At 35.9% G+C, this 25,026-nt stretch overlaps 1 protein-coding gene across 4 annotated transcripts in view; it reads right to left on the bottom strand.

Moving 5' to 3' along the window:
- The window catches only part of LOC112054591 (homeobox protein homothorax), a 430,497-nt gene that overhangs the window by 142,355 nt on the left and 263,116 nt on the right, over nt 1-25,026 (bottom strand). For all 4 annotated transcript variants that reach the window (XM_052888253.1, XM_052888254.1, XM_024094433.2 and 1 more), the window contains exon 10: nt 2,561-2,709. In XM_052888253.1, coding sequence (XP_052744213.1) covers nt 2,561-2,709 — 149 coding nt within the window. The remainder of the gene's footprint in view (nt 1-2,560; nt 2,710-25,026) is intronic.

Below are 25,026 nucleotides of genomic sequence, written 5' to 3'. Positions count from 1 at the left end.
GATTTGTTCCAAATTTAAAACTAGTCGACGAAAAATTAAAATCTATAGCTATAAAGAAAGTAGGATTGTCAAGCGAAACAGCAGTGGCTTAGAAGTCTCCGAGCGTCACCTGGGCTGAGCGGGGTTTCTTCGTGCCTGGTGATTTATGTGCGCGGATCCGGACCGGTAATGAAATTGCACCCCCCCGTCCCCCCACGGAGAAGCCATTCTAGAAATTACTACGCAGCGCTGTGCAACCGGCCCGGTCTCCGGTAACGTCTTATGCTAATGTTTATTTTTTATCATCAATCACAATGATAAAAGGTCCACGTACCGTATTGAGGCGTCGAAAGGTAATACTTTAATTGTGAGTTTGTGACCAAAGTGTACGCTCCATGGCTCATCAGTGGTAAGGTTTTTAACTCGGATAGGCATTAGACTTGCAAACTGTAAAATGGGAATTTCTCCAAGTTGTAATGAGTCGTCGGTGTAAGCAGTGCATTTTACATCTATGGAGTCCACTGGTCTATCTATCTATATATTTGTATTAGTTTATATACGAGTATATACTCGTCATATTCCTTTGGTCATTTCATAACTTGAAAACGACTTTCTTTTTAAGTTTTCTAATGCCGTTGGTTCCTAATTTTCAAAAATTTACCTAAGGGCTCGATGGTTGTTTGTATGATAACAGCTGAATGGATCTGGAGTCCCTATGCTATTTTTATAAACTTTTATTCCAAAATTTGTACCTGACTTATTATAAAAATCAATATACTGTACTTGTACATAATATGTTTTCTGTGATACTGTATAATTTCTTATATATTAAATATTGAATAGCTTTGTTTTCTATGTCAAATTGTACATTACTACTACTTGGTTCAGGTCAAACTAAGTTTTGAAATTTTGACAATATTTGAGTGGGTACTTTCTACGTAAGCACTTCTTTCAAACTGGCCAAGTTTTGAGTGAGAGGATAGCAAACAAACAAACTATTCATCATTTATATATGTGCTCTATGAAGTTTACTAATACTAAGTTAAGTATTCATTAATCTGCTTATATTTCACTTGTAGATGTAATGGTTAGCCTATGCGTTTATAATTTCTAGGTTCAATTCCTAGGTTGGACCGCGAGTTTTTTCCGAAAAAATGTTTAGTACCGTCCCAGAGTTGAAATGTCGGTGGCTTTACACCTCCGTGTGTCCAGTCTACAAGTCAAAAATTATAACCGTAAGCCCATAACCCCACATTTGAGCAGCGTGATGGATCTAAGCTCCAAATCTTCTCTTCTTTACGAATGTACTCATCACTCATCACTTCAATTCTATGAGTAGATTCAATTCTTAGGGTAGGAGAGTGAGGTTATTTCTGAAAAAAAAATGTAGTACCGTCCCAGAATTGAAATGTGTCGGTGTCTTTACACCTCCGTGTATGTAGAGTATATTAAGATACCACGGCGATTCCAGTCTTTATCAAGTAAAAAATTATAACCCCACATTTGAGGAGCGTGATGGATCTGAGCTCCAAATCTTCTCTTCTTTACGAACATAGGACTGGTACAGTCATTAAAATCTGATAATGACAATAATGATGGTGTTAATTTTTCCACATCAATCACTATGATAAAATGCTCAACTCGCGTATTGAGGCGTCAAATGGGACGGCTTTAATTGCTTTCGTAGAAACGGCCTGCCTTTAGAGGATCGCGCTTTGTCTACGCAATGAAAAATTTATTGCTCTCGCTGGAAAATTTTAATTGAAAACTCCGCAGTTTCCCCTCCTCCCCACTCCCGCCGAGCGGTACAATTGTCTCGACTGACGTTCGGTGATTCCAACTTTCCGTATGCTGAAGTTAAAAGAGCTATTAGGCTTATTCAGTAATGATTTCGGTACTCCTTAACTTTGTTAGTAGGTTATAGATCTATATTTGATTATGTTCTCAATAACCCTTTTTTGTTATTTGCATTTTTTTAGTAAGATATTGTCGCCCTACAAATTAACTTTATATTCAATACCTACATCATAATTTCATAGATCATTTAATTACATTTTTCGTTAACTGTTGTTTAATTCATGAAACTTATCTGCATTGAAATTTCAAATTTGTATTTAGTAAATGATCAGATTATAAGCATGTTAGCAAACAACTTTACCTACTACTATTTAACAACATGCGAATATTTTCATTTCAAGTTAAATTATGTCAGTCAAGATTTTATCTTCAAATATTTACATTACATAGATAACAACAACAACTAATTGCTATTTGTATTTAATTGAAATGCATAATTTTGACAGAATTTTCTTAGGATCCTTATTTTTTCTAATTATGAGCCTGTCTCTTTAATGAAATCTTTTACTAAATAAATATTTTTTGTTTGTATTGTATAGACCAGCGCTTGATTTTACTCATGCCTTATGGTAAGCGATGTGGCAGCCTACGGTAGAACGCGCTTGCTTAGAAGGTCTATTCACTGTTGACTTGAAGATACCCATATTCTGGGTGCTGATTATGATACCCATATTGTAGATGCTGATTGAAGTAAGATTGTAGTCATTAAGATCATGCGACTTACCGTTAAGTGCTGAAAGAGCCACGCTCTAAGGATGTTGGTGGCGACCTTCGGAAAGATTCCCCGTTTCTTTTGGTTCTTCTTTCCGTTCGTGTCGTCGTCTTCCTCCCCCGTACCCTCGCCGGAGCCGATACTCGCGTTACTGGCATCCCCTGAAAAAACGAAATAACTTTTTTGTAGATATTTAAAATATATAAATCCTGTATTGCTTCTAAATAATCCGTATTTGTACGTACTATAAGTTCAGAGCCCTAAAAGTATACAGCACAACGCTGATTTGTTTTCTCATTCGATCGTTTTTTTCTTTTTTTTGTCGGTTTACAGGTCTACTGTTGAAGTATTAGGTTTATATACTTAAGGCACAGAATAAAACATAATCTCACATCACATTAATGCAACACATCCTCTATACCCTATGGTATTGTATACCCTAGAACTACTAAAACCTGACCATGATACGTACTACGATTTAGTGTTCGTAGCATAGCTAATAATCAACTGAATGAATATCAAAATACAAAAATAGATATGTGGTCATGGTAGTAATAAAAAAAGCATACATTGAAAGTTATTATAACGAAGATAAGTAAAGACACAAAACGTGTAACGCCCCAGAGCTTCCCTTTGGGGATTAACAAAATAATAAATAAAAGCTGGATAAATTTCATCCGAGAATAGTTGAGAACGAAACGTTTCTTGATCGCGTGTAGGCGTGTGCTCTTCTGAATAATTAACGTGAAATTCACTTCGAAATCGCTACGTGTAAGCAACAAAAGCTAACACGATAAACAAATTAGTGTGCACTGAGCCGCATCAAATATTCACCGGGACAGGAACAAATCGAATCAGCACCGGGCGGGGTGAGAGCTGCTTCTTATTTCTGTGCTCCTTGTAAATAAAAAAGCGTTTGTTTCTACACTCGTTGTTTGTAAAAAAGTCCTAAGTTCATTTGTTTAAAATGTTTCTTGTTTAATCCTTAGGATGGCTATTAATTCTATTCTATCATGATTGAAATATTACAGAATATGCCTAATGTCTTTTGTTGAAAGTAACTTGTACTAACAAATCTTTTGAATACCTATTGACGCATTCTTTTGCAGATCTTATGTTTTTGAGAGCACTATTGAATGGCGGTAAAACATAAAAGTTGGAATCACTAAATGGTAACCAGACAGGAGGGGTTTTTTAAATATAACAAGAAAAATCTAGCAATACATTTGAAAGAATGGCGCCTTTTAATCGTCACACCACACTTATCCATATTATGTTAATCTTAATTGATTCATATCATGTTTTTTTTATAGGTTTTTTTAAGTAGCTCCCCGATCAAAGGCATATTTTTTTACATCTTTACAGCATTTCTAACATATTTTTTATTCTTTGGAATGTCCTTTCAGCTTCTGTTTTACATACCACCTATCCAAATTTTGGTAACATTACGTCAAGAGTGTATTAGCATCTTCTAGGTAGACCGTTTCACCGTACGCTGCATTATTGCTTACCATCAGGCGATATTGTAGAAATAACTATCTAACATTAAACAATCTTTGGTTTCTTTTTTTGTTATTTATAGGCTTTGATAAAAATAAATGAAACTTGACTTCGAATAGAGCTAAGGTGTAACAGGTTATCGATCTGACCAGAACAAATCCAGATAACGCTAATCCGATTTCAACAACGGTATTAAATTGTTACAAAACACCAATTATTATTTGTAATAACTTTCGTAATATAAAACAGCACGAGGTTCACAGAAATAATAAAATATAGAGAGTACTATGAACAATATAAAAATGGCGGCAATAAACTATAACTTTGCTTATAAAAAGTAAGCTTGCGCTTTGCTGCAATTAAGACGGGTACTTATATAACCAATGATAATATCTAATTTGGGATACAACTGAGTAAAAAGTACTTATTCTTTTGTGCGTTTTGTGGAGTTAACAGGTGGCTAAAATATAGATACTGAAGGGGGCAATCCCACACTTAAGATCTTGGAATTAGGAACCTTCGGTGTGAAGCCCCTAAGAAATCAGCCATGCAAGCGTGTCATCGTTCACAGTTTCTTGGTGTTATATAGTAGAAAGGAGAAGAAAAAATAAGATCGTGGAGTCCCTAAGCATACTCTCTTAAGAAAATCCTTCTTTTTTGTTGTTCATAAGTAAATTATTTTGGAGACCACGTTAATTAACTAACAGTCTACCCTGTTACCAGGAATCAAGTTAACTAATGAAAATTAGCAAGAGTCAAATCCCAAAAGCAAATAGGATCTCCGCTATTTCGCTCAGCTATCTCAAAGGGGTCCTAGATCCCAAGTACTTCTAGACAGACGAGACAAATTCGTCTAGCTCATTATAATAACGTGTTAATCGCAACACCAGGCGCGCAGGAACCGCGAGAGATGTCTCGACTCCGCTTATCGGGCTTGCGTCTGGCATATTAATTAGAAACTCCAACTAGTATTTATTTAATCACCTGCCACACCACTGATTCCTATCTTGAGTATATACGCTTAATTAATTCTCGGTGCGTCGCGTCATGGGTACACGTCTCGGTGTACGGCGATCCGTTGCACGGAGGTTTATTCGTGCGGAAATTAAGCTAAATCCTATACGTTGTTATCTCTAAGATGAATAGGCTATGTGACTCAACCATTTTTATTATTAAAATCGTTAAAACTAATGAAAACGAAATCTAGCTGTACTCCTTGCAAGCCATTAAACCAAGAAGTTGTCAAACTATACTTCAATAGAAATGAGATCAATTTGATCATAAAGATTTTGAAACCATTTTAATACAAAAAAAAAGAAATTCATCGATATCAGTTCAGGTTTGATGGTAGAGAGAATAGGTTTCAAATGTACAGTAAATACTGAGTAACATTGGTTAAAGCTCAACGAGTTGCGAAGTTGATGTGGCAATGGGCGGGGCACATAGCTCGAACATAGGTCCCAAAGTGCTGGAATGGCGACCCCGCACTAGAAAGCGCAGTGCTGGTCGACCCCCCACCAGGTGGACTGACTCAAGCGAGTCGCAAGGATTCGCTGGATGCAGGTGGCTCAGTATCGTGATGTTTGGAAGTCCCTACAAAAGACCTATGTCCTGCAGTGGACGTCCGTCAGCTGATATGATGATGATGATTAAGTTGACAACGTAACATAAAGGCAGACAGACATAACTAACTAGAAATTGATTTTTTTTATAATCGGATTACCAGGCCAACATAGTAATGTTAGAACACGGTACTAGGGCTACAGAGACTGCGGGTGTAAATATTCAAACGCAGCTCGACATCATGAGGATGAGTATGACGGAGCGCGCGCCGCTCCCCGAGCATGCACCGCGCAGGCCGGTAGGTGCATTGTGATGGTAATGGGGGCAAAGTAATAAAATTACTCTTACACCATTACCCGCTACCCCTCGACGTTGCGTTACTGTGTCATACAGGGTGTTGTTATTTACGATTATGTTATTAGATGACAGATGTCTCAGCTGATCTTACACTCAGCACATCCTACAAACACATCCTACAATATCATTATACCCTGTTACCTACAAACAGTAAACTGTATGTATCACTATTTCTAACAATTAACTTTGGAGCTTCGTTAGCATATTTAAATTTTTTAAAGAAATTTTTGGATTTCTACAAAAAAAAAAGGTTTTAGCATACATCTCCAGGATATCGCTGTGCCAAATTTCATTTTTGGTTTAGTGTTTAAACTGGAAATAAGTATCGAAACGAAAATATTTTTGCATTAGTAACAACCTTTTTTGATAAAAATAACTCAAAATTATTTTCCCAAAAAATAAATTAAAATCTTCGGAATATAAATGTCAAAATTTTTATTATTAAAAATATTATAAGATAACTTATTAAAAATGTTACAACTAACTGGACTTGAGAAGCATGATAACTTACATTACATAAGTGTCTCTGAGAAATGTAGATTATAATCTATCTAGGAAATTTCGTATAATGCCGGTAGACGCAAATTATAATTTGAACTTCCCTAACGATTTATTACGCCGTATCTGTCAACATAATCTATTTAATTAGATTAAAGTTTCATACCAACTTGTCTTTGCTCTTCTGAGCACAAACAAGTGCTCGGTATAGATTATGTACTAATAAATAAAACTGTGTTTGTCTGTGATATTGTTTTTTTACAGTAAATATATTAATGTTATTTTCGGAATTTTCAATATGTGTGTTTATCTCTAAAATGTTTCGGTAGATTTCAATGAAAATAATAAAGATTTTCAAACGTATTCCGCCCTTGAAATGGATTTTTGAAACAACAAAATCTTGAAAAAAAATGATTTTTTCTTTTTTTTAGTAATGCAGATATAGATATAAATGTCAATATTATAACAAACACAAGATACTGAAAATCTACCAGGATTCTCAGGTTGAATTTGTCAACTTGAGAATTGTCAACCTGGGCATTTTCCACATAATTTATTATTATTTTATATTATTTTTTTGAGAAAGAATACAATAAAGTTTAGTTTCATTTGTTATCCAATCCACTTTTACCATTAAAATATTTTTAGAGACTCTTAACATTAGAATAATTTATAAATGGTACGTAAAGTCAGGGATTAGCTAGTATAAAAATACTTCCTAAATAATTGGTGTAACGGTACAATGTTCCACATTAGCATATATTGTCAAGTGTAACATGGTTAGCTATAAATTGCCAATGATCTTTTGGAATCATAAATATGAATGAACCTGATAGATGAGGTACGAACGGACATGTTTTAACAAGATCTACTATTCAAAACAAAAGTAATTAGAATTTTTTTGAATAATAATTTATTTTATAACTTATACGTAGATCCCACTTTTGTAAAAATCGGGATAAAGATTAGCCTATGTCCAAACCAGACTATAATCTATCTTTGTGCAATTTTTCACCCAAATTCATTCAGGCAACTGAGCAGTAACTGAGCAATAACAAGCAACAACCAAGTAGTTACAGACACAGTTTTAGTTTCTGAAAATTTAATATCTAGTTATAAAGCGAACTATCATTGGTTCTTGTTAATAACAAACATAAAATCTGTTACATTTGATAATATAATCAGAAAACACGATAAAATAGTAATTGTGTTATTTTAGTCAAAAACAGCGCCCAGATGCTATAAGCCAAAATAACCATGCAGAATCAAAGTCACCAACATAGCTCAATGAGTCACGAAGCTGAAGTGACAATGGGTGGGATACATAGTTTGAAGAGTCGATGAACGTTTGGGTCCCAATGTGATGGAATGGCGACCCCGCACTAGATAGCACAGTGTTCGTCGACCAGGTGAACTGACGACATCAAGCGAGTCGGAGGGATTCGCTGGATGCAGGCGGCTCACGATCGTGATGTTTGAAAGTCCCTACAAAAGGCCTAAGTGGACGTCCATCGGCTGATCTGATGATGATATAGATGATGCGTTATGCTTGATGGTATACAAAGATGGCAAAAAGGAAGCTGGAAGGACATTTTGAAGCTAATAAAAGCGTATTTAAAAGAACACCCTGTGTAACAGTTATCGGCGTGCAAAATCAGAGTGCAGTTGCATGATGCAGTGCCTAATCCCCTAATTCATCTCGTGCCCACGCACACACACACACACCCCTAATACTCACTAATACACCCCCAAATGAGTGTACAAACACTACTGGGGTGACGTGTGAAAAGTCAAGAGAATGAAAATTAACTTAATGTAATGGAATTGGCAGTGTCTTCTTACTGTTTGTAACTTTTTTAACTCAGTCGTGAATGCGACTTGAGTGACTTACAATTTATTTAGTCAAGAATCTTTTGGGAAAACGCGTTTCACAAAATGCTGCAATTTTACTTAGGTACCATAAGATGTGGACTCAGTCAAGTGAATAGTCTTTACATGTTCTAAAAAAGCACTGCTCGAAAGCGTCAATAGCTCAATGATAAAGTAATCGAATACATCCCCTAGAGGTCTTGGTTAGATCCCCACCCAGTGGACCATTGTCGTATCCACTCCTGAGTAAAACACAGTCTTTCCGACTAATTAAAAAAAATAGGCAAATAATAATCTTGTCAAAAACAAAAAGAGAATAGAAAAGAAAGATTATATTATAAACTTTCACGACAATCAACCGATTAGCTAGAATGTGTCACAAATTTCAACTTTTTCAATCATTTTCACCTTTATTTATCTAGGAACCTTTTGACTAAAATCAATTTTCTTATATAAAATACTGCAACCAAAGCGATCCATCAGTTAGTAATTTTTATTATAAGTGTAACTAGAAATTTAATGATCCAACTTTAAAATCATGAAGAAAATTAGGCATAAAAATAACAATAAAAAGATCCACTCTATATGTAAGAAATAGAAACACAAATAATCTATGGGAAAACATAACAAACCGTATCCACCATGGAACTAAAACTGCTCATTAGAGCAAATCCATCCACGGTGTGGTGTCGGCTCCCATGGCGTTTGTAAGCCGATTGCCGTAACCCGACACCGAACCCGCGACCCCTGTGCGAAAGTGCGGAGATCGACAAACTTTGGGAACGCACTGTTTGGTCACAAAATACGTAGGGTTGAATGTTTAGGGTTGCAATTTTGAAAATCATCATTATCAATTTATTTTAACTCACTACTAAACTGAGGAAGAGAGCAGTTAAAGAAGAGTAAATTTTGAAAATCATGAACACTACTGCCATCTACTACAGATTTTAATAGGAGTTCTTCATGTCAGAATCAATTTGGAAAATGGCATTGTTTTTTTAAAGAAAATATGATATCTTTTTTTTATTCTTTGTATAATAATGTATTTGTAACTTGTAAGTTAGCCCATAACTACAATCTGATGGTTAGTGATGATGCAATTTAATATGAAAACGGGCTAACTTGTCAGTAGGAGGATGAAATCCACCCCCTTTCCATTTTCTACACGACATCGTACCGGAACGCTAAATCGCTTACGGCTTCGGAAACCTCAATCGGCCCAGCCGGGGATCGAACCCAGGACCTCCGTCTTGTAAATCCACGGAGGACGTCTAAATTAGTTTTATATGCGACCAACATTTCGCTTTTCCTTTGTGGGGAAACTTACCAAGAAAATCTTTTCTTTATATTCAAATAGCTTAGATGGTCGGGAACTGAACCAACGACCGAACCGACAGAACCCCATAATCTAATAACTTTTACTTAACCTATGTTGCTTTGGATCATGTATGTAGCTTTGGATCATGTTTGATCACCTAATTAACTTTTCTTTCTCCTAAGAAATATGTCAAAATCTTGGAACGAGCAAACTTCACGGCAGTTTGCAGCTATATTAGAGACAATATGAGGCGCGTGGTTCCCGTTCCCGTAGGAATACGGGGATAGTATATAGCCTATAGCCTTCCTCGATAAATGGGCTATCTAACACTGAAAGAATTTTTCAAATCCAACCAGTAGTTCCTGAGATTAGCGCGTATTAGCGCGTTCAACCAAACGAACTCTACAGCTATATAATATTATAGATTTGTATGGTTACGAAGAACACCCAAAAATAAACACAACCACAATAAATATGAAACTCGTCCAGCACACAGACAGACACGTCCTCGTGATGGTTATCTCGGAACAGTTAATCACGTTTAAAACGTTATACGCGTAGCGGTCGTTGAACCTATGGAGCGTCTACGGAGGCGTATAGTATGGAAAAATATATCATAGTTGTTGAGCACGAGTCTCCTCTCAGAATGAGAGGGGTTAGGCCTTAGTCCACCACGCTGGCCAAATGTGGACAGACTTTGAAGATTTCATTAAAATTTTTTTTTTCACCGATTGAGACATAACAGAAAAGTTGGAGGTGCAAGTGCATGCCCCTGACCGGATTCGAACCTACACCCTCCGAATTGAAGGCAGATGTCATATTCACTGGACTATCACGTCTCTCACTTACTTACTTTAAGAAATGTAATATCACGTGTCTCAAACGGTGTGTGAAAAAACATTTGTCAAAAACCAGCGTAACTGAGAATTTTCTCAGTTAAATACGTGTGTGAAGTCTGCCTAAACGCATTGAGGCAGATTGGTGGACTATTAGCCTAACTCCTCTCATACTGAGAGGAGACTCGTGCTCAACAGTGAGCTGAATATGGGTTGTTAATGATGATGATGAATCCATACTTGATTTTTTTTTCATATTATATAAGCTAGCGCTTGGCTGTAATCTCACCTGATCGTAAGATGGAATTCACTAATCGTTATCAATCCATATTCGGCTCACTGCTGAGCTAGAGTCTCCTCCTAGAATTCTGACCCTGCCTGGGAGATTTCATCGAAAATGCTGCATAATCTTTTCGATATATATAACATTAGCCGACGCCCGCGACTTCGTCCGCGTGAAACTCGACTACCCATAGCCTACCCCTACCCCTACCCTACTCCTACCTACCCCTACCCTACTTTTCTGGTTGATTTTTTACACCTTATGTCCGAAAAACCCAAATATCTTACGGAACCCTCTTTTTTTTTTCAAAATAAAATGTAGCCTATGTTACTTGTGGATAATGTAGCTTTCGAATGGTGAAAGAATTTTTAAAATCGGTCCAGTAGTTTTTGAGCCTATTCATTACAATCAAACAAACATACAAACAAAGTTTTCCTCTTTATAATATTAGTATAGAAAACAATGTATGATTGGTGATTTACCTACTGCCTTTTTAAAGATCTACAAAAATGGTATATTTTTCAAGGGGAAAGTTTAATAATTAAATTACTTTAATGAAATTAAAAACATTCCCACCAAACCAAGCCTGTGAGGACACACACTGGAATATCTTCAAGTATTAATCACCATCCAAAAAAATGTCCCAAAAATAGCACCGCCACGGCCGCCCAAATTCGGAGCCAATCGGTAATTATTATAAGAATCGCTCAAAGGGACGCCTGGATTAATGACGTTATGGAATTCCACCAGATTTCCAATAAGAGGTCCGTACTGACACATTCCTACCGCGTCGGGTGCGTCGTTACACCATCCGACACACTCAGAGCGGTGAGAATATCGCACTCTTTAAGCATCTTCATATATGCCAACTTAATCCAACTAGAAATTGAATTGAGACATACATATTGAAAAATTGAATAAAATCTTTTCAGATCTAATATGAGAATCCCAAATTATTTATCCCTATGCGTCCAGTTTAATGGAATAGTAAAACGCGTTTTTAGAAAGTCTTATAAGAAAATGTCATCTGCCTGTCCAATCTATGCATATCCTGTGCTAATAATTATAATTAAAAAAAAACTAAAATAAAGTGGAGCAAATTAAAAAGTAGAAGTCAAAACACTTATTTTCCATTCTCTATTTACAGACGTAACTACTCATATCTTCGAAGTAGTTTCGAAGTAGTAATACCATTAAATTAGATTAGCTATAGGTATCACACCCTAACACTATATTAACCCACACAATATGCACTATAAGGAGTAAAATTAGTTGCATTTCAGTATCTTCAGTTGTGCCGACATTAGACTAAACATATATGCTTGTTTTGTCAAATTCAGAAATCGGATCACTTAGACATTCAACTTGTTGGCACATCTGTAGACACTTTATCAATAAAAGCAACTCCAATGCAATTTCACCTTTATTATCAGAAACATAAGGTTTATAAGCATTTTAATGGCTATAGGTGATAGAACTTCCAGTTCGGGTGCCAATTTTAATTAGCCTCCCCTCTCCTTCGTCCAGATGAGGGTGTTTGCAAATAGCGGGCCCGAAGAAGCCAATCCATCAAATGGTGAGCGTATTACGACACCGTGCTTGTCGCTTTATAGGGATTGCGGATTATGTTTGTATCGATGTTGTGTTTAATTGTAATAAACGGAAAAGTTGTCGATAAAACGGTTTGATAAACATATCATTAGTCATAAACATTATCATATCATTTAAATTAATAGATAATGAATAAACGGCATATGCCTCTTTGGTCCGGTTTATAGAATTTCTGTTCAGCTGTCTATTGGTTTAGGCTCCAAATTTTAGCTCTCCTGTATTCAAATTCAATACTAATTCCAATTCACAATTCATTTACCAAATAAGCTTACATTACTAGCACTTTTGAAACGTCAAATCTGACTATTATAGAGGATTCTATTAGCGGTTCTGAAGGCAAGTTCTGCTGAGAAGAGCCATACAAACCCAACAGCATATATAAAGTATAGCCCTCTAGTGAGCTGTTAAAGCTGAAGCCAAAAAGTGGCATCTCCTAATAATGACTTATATTTATCATTGTATCAACTAAAGCGTCTATTGAGTATGGTTTGTATTTGCATAGTATCGACTATCGACAAATCCCACGCCGGGCATCACTAGCGGCGCGTGCTTTCAGTTGATTGGCGTAACTCGATAGCCCTGCACATTGGCGCTGCACTGACGCGGGCATAACACCGACATCTTGCGGGCCCTTCAGCTTTACACCACTAAGGCCTAGTCCGGACTACTTCGTGTAAAATCGTCATCCGATACGAACGACAAATAGATAATTCAATTTTAGTGCGTTAGCAACACTGTTTAATATTAGGTAGGTACACCTTTTGGTTCAGTAGTAAGCCTAACTGCCTTGGATCATAAGGTCGATGGTTCAAGTCCTGGATCAGGCTTAGTCCAGAAAAATCTAAGTAGCACACCGTAGTTAGCCGACGTTGGGAAGTTAGTTGTTAAACCCCGTGCCTCGGAGAACCCTTTAAACTATCTGTCGCGGTCTTATCATTAACATCTGATAGTGATCGTTATAAGTTAAATATTATCATCATTCTGAATTAGTCTTAGGCTGGCGGGAGGCTTCGTCTGTGGCTAGTTACCATTCTACCGACAAAGGCATATCGCCAAGCGATTTCGCGCTCACGATGTCGTGTAGAAACCGAAAGGTGTGTGGATTTTCATCCTCGTCCTAACTAGTGAACCGCTTCTATCTTGCATCATCACTTATCAACAGGTGAGATTGTAGTCAAGGGCTAACAACTAAAGATTAAAAAAAAATATTAAGACCGCTAACTCAAATTGGAGGTGTTAGTAATTTGGAGATCGCGAGATGAAAGAAAACACATTAAAGCACTGCTTGACTATCTGTTTATTAATATTTGTAAAATATAGTGAATTGCAGATCACTTGAAAAGGAAGATAATGACAGATAATATGACACTTGAATGTTTGAGAGATGGCAGTTTAAATAATCAATATTGATACTTATTACTGGCTAGTGTTGTATCATAGACATGTATTTTTGCTTATTCCAACAGGAGGACAGGAGCTAGCCCTGTAGGCCGTTCAAATAGGCTGTTAGGATGATGTTATAAAAAAAATATATGTCAGAACAAGTCAGCTGCCATATAACATATACTACCTATAAAATTTCCAGAGACAGTATGCGTACCTACCGAACGGTGATCTCCATTATTTTTAACAAGAGTCTGCGACATTAGCGCCCCGGCGGCGGCAACAGCCAGTCAAAGGAAAGTGCCGCGCCAGCTTAATCACCCGCGGGCCCTGAGTCGCCAGTTTTGTACCCTCCCGTGCGAGCTCAACCCAGCTATGGGTATACTGGTAGGTACATGGTTATTTTGATTCAGGAAGACGGACGTAAGGAGAGATTTTTGGAATGAAGTTATTTTTTTAACGGACTTCCAAAAAGGAAGAGGTTCTATGTTCGGATGTATGTATGTTTTTTTAAGTAGTGAAATGGTAGTATAGAAAGCGAGAAATAACATCGTATTTATCGTTTTATAATTAAAGCTGTTTTTGGAAGAACCACGGAAAAGAACCGTGGGTAAATCCTAAAACTATGTGATTTAAACGGCTTGAGTTAATGCATCACTGTGTTGGCACCGCCTTCAAAGTGATCACAAGGTAGCACATACTATGTTACGTTTACGTTTTTTCAGGATAACAATGAGGAGGTACAACTAACTTATTTTTTACGAAAAATGTTAATCTGTAACTCAATCAAAGTGTTTAACTGTAACTATTCATGATCATCATTAACATTTCGGCTCAATGTTGAGCACGAGTCTCCTCTCATAATGAGACGAGTTAGGCGCCTCCACCACGCTAGCCCAATTCGGATTGGCAGACTTCACACATATAAAGAGTTAAGAAAATTCTCAGGTTTGCTGGTTTCGTCGCGATGTTTTTCGTTTGCCGTTTGAGACACGTGATATTTTATTTGTTAATGTCTTAATTTTGTAGTCGGTTTAAGAGTAAACATGTATATTTTAAATAAAATATCCTAGACTTAAACTAGAAACGTAAAAAATTGTTTTACTTAAACCTACACGCCCCAAACACAGTGAAGTGCCATCAATAAAAATATCGATATCGGTTATTTATTCAAAATCAAATCGAATTCTTTAGCTAATTAAAAAAAAAGGTTGTTTGTTAATTGATTTAAATTTTTTTTTCGTCTGGCAACTTAAAAAACATACGCACCACTCAAAACATTCTGAAGCACGTATCTTGACTGATTGGTTGTGGAGTTGCCTTAATTAATACCCTCCTCGCTGGTATAACTTTTGCATTTTATAGGCTTTAAATTAAGAGCCAAAAGGTTGATATTAATTTATATTAAAAGCAGGAGGTTAAGAAAAAGGTATGTGATTGTATCAGTGGTGCGCTGCCACTGTTTAGGAATCGTACAGCTCGCGCAAAATATTTTATTAGGATATAAAAGGTGTCTTTTCTTAAATATCATATATCAATATCAGTCTAAACAGATCTCCAAATTGTTCTGAAATTATTAAGAAACTGGTCTTATACTAGTTTTGATCTTCATTTTTTGCTACCTACTATTTATAATTTTGTTTTTGACTTATATGACTATACTATAAGGACTTTAGTAATCTGCCAAAAATAAAACAATTAAGGAACAAAATAATGAAATCGCTTTTTGTACTGATGTGTTTAAACACTCTCTTTTCTTTTTATTGATGAAGGGTAAAAACCATTCTTGTTATGAAATAAAACCAGAGTAGAGCGTTTAATGAACACATTGGCTGGATATGTAGTATACCTGACTGTATAATAGTCAAACTGCGTCTCAGTCGAGTATCGAGGCATCAGTGTGTACAACTAAGGACGATGACATCGTCCCGTTGTCGATAAAGCAAGGCTTTTTGTTTTTAGTATTAATTTTCGCCTCGCGATACAAAAATGATACGGGTGCGGTCGTGCTCGATTTTTTCGCGTTTTTTTAGCATTTTTTCCATCCTCTTATAATATCCTGTAGTCTTGCGAGCCCCCCGCTAAGTAACTGCTGAGATTGCGTGATATTATTATATTTTTCTGCCTGTAACCGCATACAATTAGAAATATACGACGGGCTTGGGAGATATGTAAAATTTAGTCGATATTTTTCTTTAATCGAAACCAAAGACTTTATTTTTATATTTTTTGCGAGATTTTTGGTGACATTTTTGACATTTAAATCTCAAAAACCTAAAAAAGTGTTTTATGATTAATTTTAATTATTTGGAAGTAATGTTTTATTTATAATAATTATTTATTACTTTTTAAAATAGTAAATCAATAAAACAAAACAAATTGATTACGCTATTCAAATATATCGGAGTGTTTGACAAATTAACAAATATTTTAAAGGCATTTTACTAGGTATTCAACAAGTATCAAAGGCTTGAAGGGGTATTAAGTTGATATCAAACAGGTATTACTAACAAATGAAACATGGCCGCGTCAAAGGTGAACAGAAAGACAAACATCGGATTAATCCTCGAACAAGTAGGTATTATATTACCAACTTGTACCAGGCTCTCATGAGTGCGGTGGTGTTCATAAATACGCGATATGAACGGCCGCACACGCTGTGGATTAATGTTCCCCTGGTACCACCAACCGGTTGTCGCTACCAGGCGTAGGCGGATCCCAGATTAGTTAACAGCGAGTGCCATAAGTTTCGAAAGAAGAAAAGGACACAAAAATAGAATACGAAATGATAACTATATAATAACTAAATAATTTTTGAAAAAGTTGAGACGAAATACAAGTGATAGTTGATATATATAAAACTCAACAATAGAATGGGTGTAACAATTGGTCAAATTGGGTGTAACTATGGATCAAAATCTTTTTTAGATTATTTTTAAGGCAGTATATTAAATAATTATGATTGGATTTTAGATGCCAAAGGCGCAGTTTTCTCTCGTTCCACAAATAGGTACAAAGTATTACTTCCAATCTAGATATGTGCATAAATAAAACCCAATAATTCCACAGAACATCGCATTCAATTTAGGGAATTTACATTTTAACGATGTGTCAAATGGGAATCAAATCGGCTCGACTTCGTTACGGCCGCCCCCCGTTTAACCCTCTACGTTCCAACCTACAATATAGTAATTTTTTCTAGTTAATCTATGAAGTTAAAATATAGGGTTAAATTTCATAATATCAAAATTCAATGCTCTACATTGATTATGTTTATCAAGCTGTACTCTCTGTCTCTAAATATTTTCATTTTCAGCTATTTAACTGAAATTCAGTCGAAAATTATAAACCCAAAATGACTGTAGCTAAAGTTTAGAAAAAACAAATTAATTAATTAATTTACAACCTTACAATAATTATAATATCGAAGCAATTTAAACACTACCGAAATAATAATAAATTGATTTGAGTTATAAATAAAAAAAAACATACATACAGCCGAACGTAGAACCTCCTCCTTTTTGGAAGTCGGTTAAATAGGTATATTAAAATTATTTTTTTTTATATTAAAATTAATTAAACTTTACGATAAATCAAGTCAAATTGAAATCTGAAATGTTTAATTGGTATATAAAAAAAATTAAGACATTAAAAAACGCTTTCTTCAGAGACACCTTAGCAATAAAATAGACGCGTATCAGCGAATCTGTTTCAATGAAATCCGCGCGTATCTCGTCCCTCGCGACTTTAATGCATGCGATTATTATCGGCCCCCGAAAGGACAGGGTTAAAAATATGCAAAAATCACCGCCCGGGGTGAATATTAAGCAATGAAATTTTGTATAATATTCCGCAATTAAAATTCAAATTGAAATCAATGCGCGGATGAACGTTCGTGGGGGATATTCCGCGTTTCGCGACGTTTCGCTGCGTATTCCTAATCCCCTTAATATGCGTTTTGCGACATGGGGATTTGAGGAGTGCGCGGCTTGCAAGCGAGTCGCTTCATTATGCGTATTAATACGCGTTGATTATCTTACATGTGTATTAGTTTAATATTACAATTAGTAAAATTAGATTTTTCACATTTAAATAGACATTCATCATTAACAATTAATATGGGTATATTCGGCTCATACTGTTGAGCATGAGTCTCCTCTTAGAATGAGAAGTTAGGATTATAGTTCACCACAGCTGTCCAATGCAGAATAGCAGACTTCACACACATAGAGAATTAAGAAAATTCTCATGTATGCAGGTATCCTCACGATGTTTTTGCTTTATCGTTTGAGGCACGTGATATTTAATTTCTTGAAATGCACATTACTAAACTTGGAGGTGCATGCCTCGAACCGAGTTGGAACCTACACCCTCCGAATCGAAGGCAAAAACAACAACGAAGAAGAAAAACAACTCAAAGAAAGTGAGTTTTTAACGATCATTACTAAGCAGTAACAAATTAGAAAACACACAGAATGTGTATATTTAAACAAAAGCGAGTCGTTATATAATTTTACAACATTTCCCAACGATCCTTAACGTCCCAAAAGCAACCATAGCCATTAAAAATGACAGCGAGATCTCAAATGACAATTTAACCCTTACAAAAGGCACGTCTCCGCGATTACAACGCATTGAAAATTAGTTTAATATCTCGAATTGACGATTCCGTCCGGAACGGCCAATTAAGAGGGAATAACACTTGGAATGATCCGCCTGATAGGCAAGTTATGGGGTGCCTTTATAGACCATTAACTGCGGAGACGGCTCAAGAATATTTTGTACACCGCGCGGTCTCTTCGACCGTTTAACGAGTGCGTATTTTGGGATGAAGCTCTTTTTGGTTCAAGCTTTTTGATAATTTTATTTATTTGTACTTAACAATTTAATTTTATCCTTATTTTCGTTTATAATGATTAAATTCGTTTATTAAATAATAAATAATTTGCATTTTAATTCTACTTTAATTTAACTCAAAATTATTATTGTTTTAGATTTTAGTAAATTTACCATGCAATTTTTTTTCTAATTTTATTCTTTACAAGTTAGTCTTTGACTACAATTTCACCTGATGGTGACGATGTGGATGGAAGCGGGTTAATTTGTTAGAAGGAGGATGAAAATCCACACCCCTTTCGGTTTCCACACGACATTGTATCGGAACGCTATCGCTTAGCGGTACGTCTTTGCCGGTAGGGTGGTAACTGGGCAATCTCATCTGCCTACTATATGATGTCAACGAAGGGTTGTCAGTAGATGACATTTTTTTACCTATTATGTCAATTTCACTTTAGTTGGCTTTAAATAAATAGTTATTACGAAATCACGTGACTTAAGAATTATTAACAGCTGTGACTAGTTGGTAACTTTCGTTGAGGTCAACTAACTAAAGTCAATGTTAATGAATTGGCCTGCTGGACATCATATTTTGAATGTCAATAATTTTATTTCTATGGACTACTGGGAGCCTAGATGATGATGATGATGGTGATGTGATGGTGGATGGTGATGATGATGATGATGATGATGATTCTTAGATAGATAGCGCCAATTTCAATACACCCAAAGCAACTAAAACTACACACGTTAGCGATACTAAAACTCGTACTACAGTCTGGTCTCCAACTAATTGTTATTTGAATAAAAACGTGACTAAACTACGCCATGCTACGCTACGCCACTACGCGGTCCGAATATTGACATTTTTAACTCCATTAAAACGCTTTAATGGGCAGTAAATCTTTATAGGTGCTTCATTATGATGCGCTGTTAATGGCCGGCGGTGACGATGCACTCGTTTCGAATAGATTTACTTTATACTTGAAAAGCGGCCAAGTACGAGTGCAACTCGTATCGAAAGGTTCCGTAGGTACGTGCAAGATTTAATAGTATTAACTTGCACCTATTCCACGTGGACATGATTTGTGTAGCTATTAATATAAGTTAAGATAAATTTTGCGTATTTTTTTAATACTAAAAATTAGGTACTTATAATATATTTTTAAATACTTGTTTGTTAAATATGAAAGTTAAATTTGAGAAAACAATGCTGAAAACTTATGGAACCTCTTTTGAAAATCAATAATAATCATACATTGACAATCATTAACATAATATTTTATTTATGATATATTCTGCTGTGATATATGTACCAACATATATCATACTAGCGGCCGGCCGCTACTTCATCCGCGTAGAATTCAGTTTCTTATAAATCCCGCGGGAACCATGGATTTTCCGGGATGCAAAGAAGCCTATGTGTTAATACAGAATAAAATCTATTTCCATTCCAAATTTCAGCCAAATCGCTTCAGTAGCCGCAACGTAAAAGAGGAACAAACATACTTACACACACAAACTTTCGCCTTTATATTATTAGTGTGAAGTATGAAGTGTGAAGTGTGATATAGAACCTAACGTTCGGAAAAGCAGCTATTTAGCATTTAGCATCAAAATAAAGTTATATTTGTATAGCAACCTTAAATAAAATAAACTAACGTATAAATATAAATCTTCAATTAAACATTCCCACAGCAATAGCCATTCACTAATGAAAACAAGACAGATAACCGTGTCTAACTGTCCCAAATTGACATTTTAATGTAATTGAATGAAGTTGTTACTTTAATCTTTGCCAAAGTATTCAATTATTTCGCTATTTCAATTAGAACCATTACATCTACTAGCATTAGGTATATGAAAACAGAAAATCTATGGTAGTACTATATATCAATAATGTAACTTTCAAAATACATATTTTAATGTTTATGTAAAGTACTCGTATTAGCCCTTCGATAGGTTTAGTAATAAGTATTCAGATGACAAGAAACTTAAAACAGTTAAATTACTACAATTGAAAATATTCCTGCGTTAATTTATTAATAAAATATTTCTGCGTCAATTCGTCGTCCGAAATTGAACTTTTACTATTGCATTTTTTTTGGATTAAGGAACCCTAAAGAATTAACAACACCAAAATAATTAATATAATAAAAAAAAAGTGTGTGTCAGCTCCGACACATGAATGGAGTTTACTCTTTCAGATCGACTGTCTAAATAGGTGTATGTTGCCCCGCAGTATACACTATGTACGTCTCAATACTTACGCCTGAAAAGTGAAAGGTGTGCATCCGAGGAGCAGCAGTCCGCGGCGCGCCCGCCAACAGCGCACGGTTTAAGGTGCACAAAAAACGTAACGCTGTCATTCGTTCATCGAATTTTTCTGCCCATATATTTTTCATACCGGGGGCTATATATGAAAAATCGATTCTTAAGGAGTAAACTCAAAAAAAAAATAGCAATATAAATACATCGACACTAATAGAAACAAACAAGCCCAATAACATATAGTATATAGGTATAGTCGCCTATACAGAGCTCGCTCGGATTCTATAGTCCCTATGTACGTCTCAATACACTCACAGCTAAATTAGAAAGTTGCGCACTAAAGGTGCGCACCAAAAACGTGACACTTTTTCGTTAGTTCAGTTGGTTTTACCCCTCGGATTTTTCTCACACCGGGCGCCTTATATATAAAAAATCGATTCTTAAGGAGTAAACTCCAATAAACTCCAAAAATATTTGACAAATGATCTAAGAATTGAAACGTCAATAAAATCGAATGCAATAATTGCTCGAGCAATAACAATAAGGACAATATTCTAATTGAGCAGTTATTATGTGCACGCTCGTAAACCGAACGTTTTATGCCGTTTTGTGACAGTTAACCCGCAATAAATAAATCAGGTGAAAAACAAATATCACTGTCACTGGGGCGTCATAAACGCGAGGAGGTATTTATCTCGACGCAAATAGCTGAGCGTCGCGACCGCTGAATGCAGTTTCGCCCATTTCGCAAATAATCTGAGGATTAGCGCGGGATTGATGTCAACGCGCGTTTTTGGTGCGCTCTCCTTGCGTGTATTAATAAGCGAATATATTCGCTTGGGGTTATGCTGTTTGCGCATCAATACGCAGATCGAGAGGTCTGAATTCCGCACGCATCGCAAACTACGAGTACAAGATGCGTGTTACTTTTTTTGTACAGGAAACAAACTGTAATGCAAATAGTACCATGTGTTTTCTATCCACTACTATATGTCCTCTACTTCAAATAATAAAAGCATAAATTTTATATTACATTCCTAAAACAAGAAAAGTTAAGTTTATACTTTTAACTTAGTTAAAAGTTTGTATACGTGTTGTAAGTCGGAAAATAATAGTTAACATTTTTTTTTATTCTTTACAAGTTAGCCCTTGACTACAACCTCACCTGATGGTAAGTTATAATATTCGAGAAGATCAACAGGTGCTGATCATATTCAGGAGCACTCGGACTTCAGCTCAAACTGAAATCAATGAGTTAACCCGTATATTACTTTATTGACCCTGTGAGTACTTATAAATTCAAATTACCTTTCGAAATCGTCCATATTATTTCCTTTTCCAGTGTTAAAACTCTACATGCGGCGCGTGCGATTCTCGCGCTGCAATGCGCGGTCAGCCCGAGCCGACCCGAAGCGTTGGCCAAATAGTAATTGCTCGCTGTTATGCTTTCCTGGTACTTGTTTACTGAGGCTTAATTAAGAGCGGCCGCTTATTTATGTACAGCGTGCTCCTTTCCCAACTCGAGCATAATATACGCACGCGCCCGTTAGAAAAGATAAACCATTGCGGACATTTATGTTTTATATCACTAAACGAATGGGCATATTGCTTTTTTTTAAACGTTGCAAGCTTGACAACGTTTGTATTATATCCAATGAAAAACGTAGTTTGATAAAGTGGCACATTGCTTGGAATACACCGGATTTAACATTTTTTAGACATAACTATGGATTGGCTAATCCGATTTTCACGAAACTTTAAGAAGAAACTTCTATAAATATAAAAGACCACAATTTTACCGTGATTGACGAAGGTCCATGAGAACATGAGAGAAAAAGACTTGACGAAAAATTACGTTAAGGAAAGAGACTTAAAGCGACATATGATTAGGAAAGTAGTATAAAGAGGATAAGACAAGGCATTAGAAGAAGAAGAAGACGATAAGGAAGAAACTAAAAAACCTCTCTAAAACACTGGTTATAAGAGTGCAAGAAAAGAAAGAAAGTGCCAAAGAAGAAGACCATAAGCAAGAAACTAAACTAAACTAAACTTCACTCTGGAATTTTCTATTAAAAACGCTTTTAAATTATTCTGTCCGTTTACGATTCCGCAGATACACACAGTGCACAAAGTAGTTCTAAAAGAAAATGTAATTTGTACCACTTGTGTTAAAATACTAATTTATGGAAATACTATTATCGTAAGAGTGAGATCTTGTACAACAAAAGGTTTAAGACCTATCAGATATTGTAGCAATGTGAACCAATATTATTTTACTAGCGGACGCCCGCAACTTCGTTCGCGTAAAATCTGTTTTTTTAGTCCAAGTTTATTATTTAGTGGATAATTCCGGGATAAAAGTAGCCTATGTTCTGCTTCAAGGTGCACTTTATCTCTATACCAAATTTCGTTCAAATCGGTTCAGTGGTTTAACCGTGAAAAGGTAACAGACAGACAGACTCACTTTCGCATTAATAACATTAGTATTGATTTTATATCTAACAGACGCGTTTGCGTGAAATTCACCACCACCATGGATATTTCTGGGTTAAAAAGTATCTTATACGTTGCTTAATACCCTCTTCTATCTTTCAGTAAAAGTTTCGATAAAATCGCTTCAGCCGTTCCAGAGATTAACTTGAACAAACTGACATTTTTAGTAACATGTAAATAACACTTCCCAAAGTGCTGGAACGGCGACCCCGCACTAGAAAGCGCAGTCTTGGTCGACCCCCCACCAGGTGGGCTGACGACATCAAGCGAGTCGCAGGGATTCGCTGGATGTGGCTCAGTATCGTGATGTATGGAAGTCCCTACAAAAGGCCTACGTCCTGCAGTGGACGTCCATCGGCTGACATGATGATGATGATGATGATGATGAAATAACACTTGAGCAAAATACAGTTATTTCTAAATTACACAAAAAGAGTGTGGATGTTTTCATTTCAGAAACCTCTATCGCGTCAGAGGTTAATAACATTTTCTCGGAACAGATTTTGTCAATGTTCGTCTTTAAGTTAGAGATTAAATTAGGCATTCAGACGGCAGCGGTTGTCAACCGCTCTATATTTACCCGCCATACGTCACTCGGGTAACGAGGTGGGCGGCTCTGATGCATTTAGAAATGCGTTTTTTTTTATTTCGCTTCCAAACGAACTAATCTCGAACTAGGTTTATGATGGTGTCAGATTAAGATGTTTTTTGTGGTGTTTAAGCAAATATGTTCTCGTAAAATGGGGTAGCTTGTTAAAAGATGTTTAATAGTAAAAAATATTGTAAATAAAATAAATCTGATATTGACTAATTTAGGTATGTAAATACGTAGGTGGATCTTGGAGAAGGACATAGTATACTTACTTTTTGTCGCATAAATAGATAAAGTGAGAGAAAATTAGAGAGATGTCAACAAAGTCGTACAAAATGTAAAAGAAAACAATTAATTTATGTAAAATATAATTTAAAGATTATGTTGAATTTTTTAGATGTTCTAACAGGTTTTCTACTCTTCTTCAAAAATAAATCGTTAAAATTGGTTCAGCTGTTCTTGACTTACAAATAACAGGTAAATGACCCGACTTTATTTCATACTAGCCCCGCGGTTTCACCCGCGTAGTTCCCGTTTCCGCGAGAATACGGGCATAAAATATAGACTATGGCAATCACAATTAACGGGGCTTTCTAGTGGTAAAAGAATTTTTAAAATTGGTCATTAAATCTACAGATTACCCTCTACAATACCAAACATTTTGCCTAATAAACATTTCGAAACGGTCACTCATTTCGGAAACTGCTTGACGTAAATACATTAAATATGGTAGGGAGGTAGTTTACTTAGTAAATGTCCATTAAGAACGGAAAGAGCGGGATGAAGATAGTTGATATTATAATATTAATATACAATTATATACTACATATAAATACTTATATAATGTATAAATACACACAGACACTGGAAAACACCCATGTTCATTACACAAATATTTTCCAGTTGTTTGCAAAAAGCAGGGTCACTACCCACTGCGCCACGCGGCCGTCAAATCTAAGGGCGGACGAAGTCGCGGGCGTCCGCTAGTATTAGTATACATTTAGATTTCACTGTTCTAAAAAGTGGTAAGACAGAGGAAATGCCGCCAAAGCCACGTTATAACCCAAG

The sequence above is a fragment of the Bicyclus anynana genome, chromosome 21 (assembly GCF_947172395.1).
Source record: "Bicyclus anynana chromosome 21, ilBicAnyn1.1, whole genome shotgun sequence".
Classification (NCBI taxonomy): domain Eukaryota; kingdom Metazoa; phylum Arthropoda; class Insecta; order Lepidoptera; family Nymphalidae; genus Bicyclus; species Bicyclus anynana.
Note: the sequence above shows the minus strand (reverse complement) of the source record. Positions and strands in the feature narration are given on the sequence as shown.